General features: G+C 47.8%; 1 protein-coding gene across 2 annotated transcripts; it reads right to left on the minus strand.

The window, feature by feature from the left end:
- Nucleotides 1-179: 179 nt before the first annotated feature.
- LOC148831099 (ciliary microtubule-associated protein 3) lies at nucleotides 180-4,476 on the minus strand. Of its 2 annotated transcripts, XM_088921602.1 has the most exons (6): nucleotides 4,451-4,474; nucleotides 3,777-3,919; nucleotides 3,393-3,491; nucleotides 2,670-2,803; nucleotides 837-954; nucleotides 180-567 (listed from the first exon to the last, which is right to left on the minus strand). In XM_088921602.1, exons 1-6 carry the CDS (start codon nucleotides 4,467-4,469, stop codon nucleotides 499-501), a joined length of 582 nt encoding a protein of 193 aa, XP_088777728.1. In that variant the 5' UTR covers nucleotides 4,470-4,474; the 3' UTR covers nucleotides 180-498. The 2 variants fall into 2 exon arrangements, with proteins under 2 accessions (XP_088777728.1, XP_088777726.1); XM_088921600.1 differs by having other exon boundaries at nucleotides 3,777-4,476.
- Between the last annotated feature and the right edge of the window lie 2,523 nt (nucleotides 4,477-6,999).

Raw genomic sequence — 6,999 nt, forward strand, 5'->3', positions numbered from 1 at the left:
GTTTTATGACTTACATTTACTCACAGTTCTGAGCATTAGTCACAATTTGCGGTGTGTATACACTGGGAACACTGTGTTAAAAGGGATCAAAGTGTAAGAAAATTAAAAAGGAGTCTCCTAGAACTGGAGAGCTCTTCATTACAGGAGTCTCACTGCACAATGATGACAAATGCAAATGAATCTAAAATTTATTTTGTCCCTTTAAGCAAAAAACAACTGTGAAATAAGACATGTTAAGAGGTGTTATAGAAGGAAAGCAGATGCCTGGAGACATAGGTGGAAACTGGACATCATGTGAGCTGATCAGCATGCAGAGTGTGGTGGGACAGATCAGGAGGCGACAGTCCATTGGCAATATATTACACAGGAGACTGGAGAGGAATGCGAAAGGAAAGGCAATGCCGAATCTGTTTTCCCTGTGAACATGTATATGATGTTCCACACTCTGTGATCTGAGCGAGTGACAGACGGTGCTGACCACAGCCCAGGCACAGAGGCTCAGCTATAGAACAGGCTGAAGTAAGCAATCCTATTCCTGTGTTTTCGGAATTCTTTGTCACAGAGAAGCTAGAAGAAAAAGACAAAGTATGTACTGTAAGTAGTATGCAGAGCACCTCTTTTACTTCATAACGATAATAATAATAATAATCTTTATCAATGATGGCCCAGAATGCATTTGATGTTGTTCTGTTTCCTGGAATATACTTTAAAATGCAAATGGTAAACATTACTTGACAAACATCCATTCATCCATTTGCTTAATGGACTCTTAATTGTAACTATACCAAATTACAGAGCCCTGGTCTCTTACGTCTGGCACTGTGATAGACACTCACCTCTGTCCTCAGGGACCTTTTCTCCAGGGATGGCACTTGACTCCAGTCTGGAGAGCCAAACTTCATTGGCCAGGACACCTTCCTGTTCTGAGCAGTATCATGAGCATAAGCTCCTGGTCTGGACCAATCAGAAAGAAAGTGCCCTTTAGTACTATATTTATCTTCAAACTATCACAGCCTGCGACTCTGCCCTGCAGTGTTCCCTCTAATTTTTAATGGCCTGTGTGTGCAAAAATTTCAAGTTGCGCAAATATTTTCCCCGGTGACAAAAACTTGTAAACCTGAAATTACTTTTTGTTAATAGTCATTCTCATAGAAGCACAGAGATCCAAAAGACCAGGACAGTGATTCAACAAGCCCAGTCATAGAGACCGAGTGTCGAGCGAGCATGAGCTGTGAGGTGTGAGACTACGAGAGCATAGATATCGATTATCGAGTAGCACACAGCCATTGTCTCGTGGTCAATTTAGCATTTCTCAATTGACGACCGTGTTTGTTTTATTATTTTTTTTGGAATTTAATTTATTGGGCACAGTTCAATTTCCTCTGTGCTCAGATTTCATAACCTGTGTGCGCGCACAGCTTAGAGGGAACATTGCTGTCATGCCCTGTTTTGTGCTCTTGAGTTGTAGATTTCATCTCCTTGCCTTTTAATAATCCTTCTACTGAATGCTTTCTTACATTGGTATAGCACTCTTACTCTTCATCCCAAATGATCCCAAAGCACTCTACCAACGGGATACAACCCACTTTATCCACCCCCAAAATGTAGTCCCCGCCAGTGAAAAACTGCTGCACTGATGAAATAAGGGAAAACTTTTAGCTTGAATAACTCACAAATGGAATTTAATTAGGTGTACAGCACAGGAGGTATGAATGGTTACAAACAGTGCCATGGGATCTTTAAAGACCAAGTATTTAGGATCTCATTTTAATGTCTCATCGAAAGGACAGGAGCTTGTCCCCGTCACCATACTGGGACATTAGATTGAAAATTGTTTGCCCAGAGGGAACACACCCCTCCTGCTAGTCCACCAATATCACTTACAGCTGCAACTAAAAAAAAAGAGCAGAGCGGTTGCACTGCAGCTAAGGATCTGCGCCTGTGGCTAAAATTTTGCTGGTTCAAATCCCACAGCCAGCATAGGAATCCTACTCCGTTGGGCTCCTGAGCAAGGCCCTTAACCCCAACTACTCCAGGGGCGCTGTACAATGGCTGACCCTGTGCTCTGACCCCAAGCTTCTCTTTGTCTGTGTGTCTCATGAAGAGCAAGCTGGGGTATGCGAAAAGACAAATTCCTAATTCAAGAAATTGTATATAGCTAATAAAGTGATCTTATCTTATCTTAACCTGTTTCCTTTAGAGGTCTTGTATTCCACTACTAACCAGGGCTGACCTTGCTCAGCCCCTAAAATCCAGCAACATCAGGCTACAAGAATGTAATGATGCTGTTAAGTGATTTTAATCAGCAAAAGGGGTGTTCTTAAAGTAGGTTTCAGAAAAACTTGTGTCAAAGTACCACATCACTGTGTTGTATTAAGAAAAGGAAAAAAAATGTAGAAATGTAGCATAGTGATTTACCAGTAGACTCCTGTTTCACAATAGGTGCAACTGTGAGTCTTATCCAGTATAAGCAAACAAAAGGCACTTGAAACTGTATTACAGTTACCTTATTTTGAGTACATGTGTTCTAACATACCGTATACGTGGATTAAAATAACATTGTGTATTCTACGTCTTCCTTTCAGCAGGCTGTTTTCCAGTGAGAGACTCCTGGTGTGTGTGTGGCCCAGAGCAGCGAGAGCTCTGCAAAGGCTGTGCTGTCCTCTTACCCAGGATGGGAGTCGCACAGGGCATGCCAGCTCTGGAACCTCTGTGCGCTAGAGCAGAAGGGCGCAGCACTGGGCAGGAGGGGGCGCTGGCGGGTCCAGTCTTTCTGGTAATGCTGTGGTGAGGGAGTCACAGCCTGGCCACAGAGAAACAATACCAACATGTAACTCGGCACAATGACACCAGGGTTGAGGAGGCTTTGCTACAGCCTGATGAACTCGGCACCAGGGTGGCCCAGCTGTTGGTTCATTTTCACTTGCAGAAGGGAACCACAGCTCAGTTTGAGGAAGGAAATGTGAAGGGTGTATCAGTATGTTGAAGGGTATCATAAATGAGAAGTTAACCGCTTTATCTTATACAAGGTCAAAGGGGAGCTGGAGCTTATTCCAGCACACATAATCATACCAGGGCCAATTTACCCAGAAGCTAATTAACCGACCAGTATGTCTTTGGACTGGGAGAGGAAACCCATGTGAATATGAGGGAATATACAAACTCCACACAGACAGCACCCCAGGTCTGGAATTGAACTCGGGGCTCCAGCGCTGCAAGGCAGCAATACTAACCACTGAGCCCTCCACCCACACATCCATTTGTTTTAATCTATTCCAGATCTATAATTATTCATGTGTTTGTTTCTAATATTGATGTACTGGATCTAGAAGATAATTCACTATGCCATAAAGGCAAGAGCACCCCCCCTGCTCAGCCTGAGGCTGTGGTACCTGTGCAGTGGGCAGGAGGCGGGGGGCAGTCCGTGCAGCCAGGGTGTACCCCTTCCTGCTCTCCGGTTTCCTTTCCAGCTCGTAGACGATGGTGCCCACCTTCAGACAAGAGAAAGAGGCAGAGCGACAGTGAGGCAGGAGCAGGGAAAACACTGCCTTTATTACATTTCCTGTTGGCATTAACAGGCTGTTAGAAACGTGTGCAAAAAGGATGACGTGTCTGTGAAAGCTGGCCAGCTATGCCAGGGAGCCACCATCACCACTTCTTGCTGTACTCTGAGCAGCTGCCCCTGGTGGGGTGCCCGGGGGGAGTCACGCGGAGGGTTCTGTTCTGTCGTGTGTTTGTACAAGGGGAGCCCTTGCCCAGCCCGCCCAGCGACTCACGGTGTGGTTGTCGTAGCAGCCGGGGCCGAGGTGCGAGCCCCCCCGCAGGGGCGTCAGCTCGTTGCCCAGCCGATCGGGAGCGCAGTGGGACGGGAACAGCTTGCGCTCCTGGGAACTTCCGAAACACACATTCCTCAGGGGTGCTGAGACGGAGAAGCCCATTAATACTGTTGCCATCAATTCAGGTATATAGGTATGACTGCAGACTTTCTGTGTATGTGTACATGTATGATGATGATGATGAAGATGAATGATGTGACGGCAGCCATAGTGCGCCAGTCCGCTCACCACACACTAGCTATCAGTGGGGAGGAGAACAGAGGGATGAAGCCAGTTCATAGATGGGGATTATTATTAGTCCATGATTGCTAAAAGCCAGGTGGAAATTTGGTCAGGACACCAGGGTAACACCCCTACTCTTTTTGCTTTACTGGGGCATTAGGACCCACACAGACTGCAGGGTGAGCGCTCCTTTCTGATCCCACTAGCACCTCTTCCAGCAGTAAACTGGAGGTCTCCCATCCTGCTTACTGCTTAGCTTCAGCTGCTTCATCTGCCTGTTTATACCGTGTTTCTAAAGTGCCCGAGGAATACTATATTTGTATTATTCTTCACAAAATTCTGTGATAAAAATGCAGGAAAGTGAAGGGAAATATCGGTGTCTCAGTACTTACCCATCTCCGGAGCGGCCATGTGGCCCAACTCGGTAAGCGAGAGGGAATGTTTACCTCAGGTTGCCGTAGAGACGACGTACTGCGACGGTCGACCTTCACGAGTCCTTCCGCTAGCGTTCCTTATGACGTCACTGCGCCAATGCTACTGCATGAATTCGACCGCGTCTTGAGGTCCAGCAGTGAATAGCCAATATAAAACGCAGATTTGTTTGACTTCTAAAATTTTTTCTTACAGTTTTACATCTTTTGTGAGGAAGCATTGCGGATATATCGCCATTTGTACCTGATTAAAAAGCGTTCGTTGTCATTTTTGATTGAAACACTGTCTTTCCGAAATTCAGTGCATTTAAACGGTTCTTTAAGGGCTAAGGAAGCAATAAAACAGCGGCACTTAAACACCAGGGGGCGCCATCCCCTCGTGTACGATAGATACGGCGCGGGAGTCAGCAGGCCAGCGCGTTCCAGACCTGAGCATTGTTTAACTGTTGCTACTCAGAACAGAGAAAGCTCAGCACAGTTGACCGTTGCTCGGTTTAAAGCAGTTGCCTTGGTTTTCATAACCCTGATCAAATAAAAGGGCCTTACCCCATCAAACACACAAGCTCAACAGCACCTTGCCTCCTGGGCTTTGCAGGCTTCTTGCTTTGTGTTTGCATGCACTTTGTGTTACAAGGAGGTGAATTGTTATTCTGTGATTTGAAGTTCTCGGCATGCTCTACCCAGACTCTCATTAATGTGAGACACAGAGCGCAGCATAGCTCAGGCCTGGTGCACATTAAGCATGTGTGGTCTAGGGTTCGAGTAGAGGGGAGCTTTCAGGCTAAGGTGTGGTGTTTCACAGTGTGGGCGTTTCGACAAGGATGGATGTCCTGTGGCTCTGATTCCTCATTCCTGTTGATCTCCGATGTCTCCAGGGAAACACACCTGGCACATATCTGCACATTTCAAAGGGAACGGCACAGGGCCAGAATAATGGTCTTTCAATTTCAAGGTGTATTGAATTTCTGCGGAGCCCTAAAAACACAATCCAAAGTGGGAATTATGTTCCCCGTTGTCACCTCTCCCCTCTGCGCCGTGCTGCCCTACTCCCACCACCTCGTTTCCTGTAATTTCCCCTTTCTGTCAAAGCACTAGGTGTTCCTCCACCTGCCCTCCAGCCTCAAGCAGAAGAGGCCCAGAAACTGCCTCATTGTCGGGCCGAGTTCCTGCAATGTGACCCCTCTCCACGCACCAGCACGGGTGGGACAGTTCATCCTGAGGCTCATCGGATAGGCCCAGACGCCCCCTCACAGTCGTCACACAGAAGCACACACACACCGCCTCACGAATGTGTGTCCAACCCAAGACATTCTGCAGGGGACCTGGTCACGCCGAGAAGGCCGCATAGTGTCATGCAAACCAGCAGTGGCATCTGCCCAGCAGCGCTCTGTAATAATTGAATCGTTACACTTTTATTGTTACGTCCTGCGTGATTGCTGTGGAAAGCCACATCTGGCTTAACAAGATTCGTTCCTTTATCAGGACGAGCTGATCTGTACACAATAGGCATGCCACACTGTTCACCAGAACCTCCAGTTATGTAAACGAGTTTAAAATCCTATCTGCCAAGGCAGTTTAGAAAAAAAACAGTAAAATTCTGTCTAAAACTTTTATATAGAAAAAATCAGGCACTACGGGTTTCAGAATGGCCTTCTGTACACTCCATTCATCACAACCCAGCTCTTAGTTAATTAAAACAATTACTGTCACAGCTGGTCAAGGTCCAGCTACTTGAAAATAACTGCCAGCTGGAATGAGCCTCCACAGGACCAGGGCTGCAGATCAGCGTCCTGATCAATGCACAACCCCAGCAGTTCACACGTACTGTACACCCGTCCACTGCTGCACCAGGGCCTGAGGGAGGAAAAGGACATTTTCACTGGCCTTGGTACGTTTTGCTCTATCAGGCTGTTTTGCCAGGATGTGTCTTAACCTGAGATCTACTTATGTGATAGTAGATTGCACCGATAAGTTGTTTAGAAAGCCTTTTCCCTCCTCCTAGCTGATCTTTTCCCGCCTTGTCTCTCATCAAGAGTGTTTCCTTTGCGGCAGGACGTTGGCGAGTAGAGAACACAAGCGCTGCCAACAGGCTAGAGCGGCTGGCTTAGCCAAGGAAGCTAAAAACATAGCCCCAGCCGCATTCCTCAGGCCTGCAGGGCGCCGATCGTCACCGCCCAGGCTTCTCGCTGGCTGCTGGCGGGGGGGCGCCCAGCTCTGCTACCCCGGCTGAAATCCCGCCGAGCTGAGAAGGGGGGTCAGGGGTCGAGCGGCTCAGGGCGAGCCCTGCTGCAGTCTGCGGGCCCAGGTGTCTGAGCTGTCTGAGGGCGCTGGCGTGTGTGTGAGTAAGAGCTGGAGAGCTGTCCGTCTGAATACCTCGCCAGCTAGGTCAGCGCGCGTGCCAGCCCAGGCAGCTCCTCACCTGCGCGGCTTCACCACAGAAATGCTTTGCTCGTTGCCTACGGTTTATATCTGCCTTCCCGGGACGACGCACTCCAGAGCGAGGGCGGCCG

This window comes from Atractosteus spatula, chromosome 7, assembly GCF_055471065.1.
Source record: "Atractosteus spatula isolate fAtrSpa1 chromosome 7, fAtrSpa1.hap1, whole genome shotgun sequence".
Classification (NCBI taxonomy): Eukaryota; Metazoa; Chordata; class Actinopteri; order Semionotiformes; family Lepisosteidae; genus Atractosteus; species Atractosteus spatula.

What these genes read in the sequence shown, in the direction of transcription:
- LOC148831099 (XM_088921600.1), bottom strand. Translation starts at nt 3,953, where the DNA reads ATGGCAACAGTATTAATGGGCTTCTCCGTCTCAGCACCCCTGAGGAAT. An exon ending in CTGTGCGACTCCCATCCTGG is followed by an intron (nt 955 to 2,669) that starts GTAAGAGGACAG and finishes TGATTGGTCCAG; the next exon opens with ACCAGGAGCTTATGCTCATG. An exon ending in AAAGGTCCCTGAGGACAGAG is followed by an intron (nt 568 to 836) that starts GTGAGTGTCTAT and finishes TTTTTCTTCTAG; the next exon opens with CTTCTCTGTGACAAAGAATT.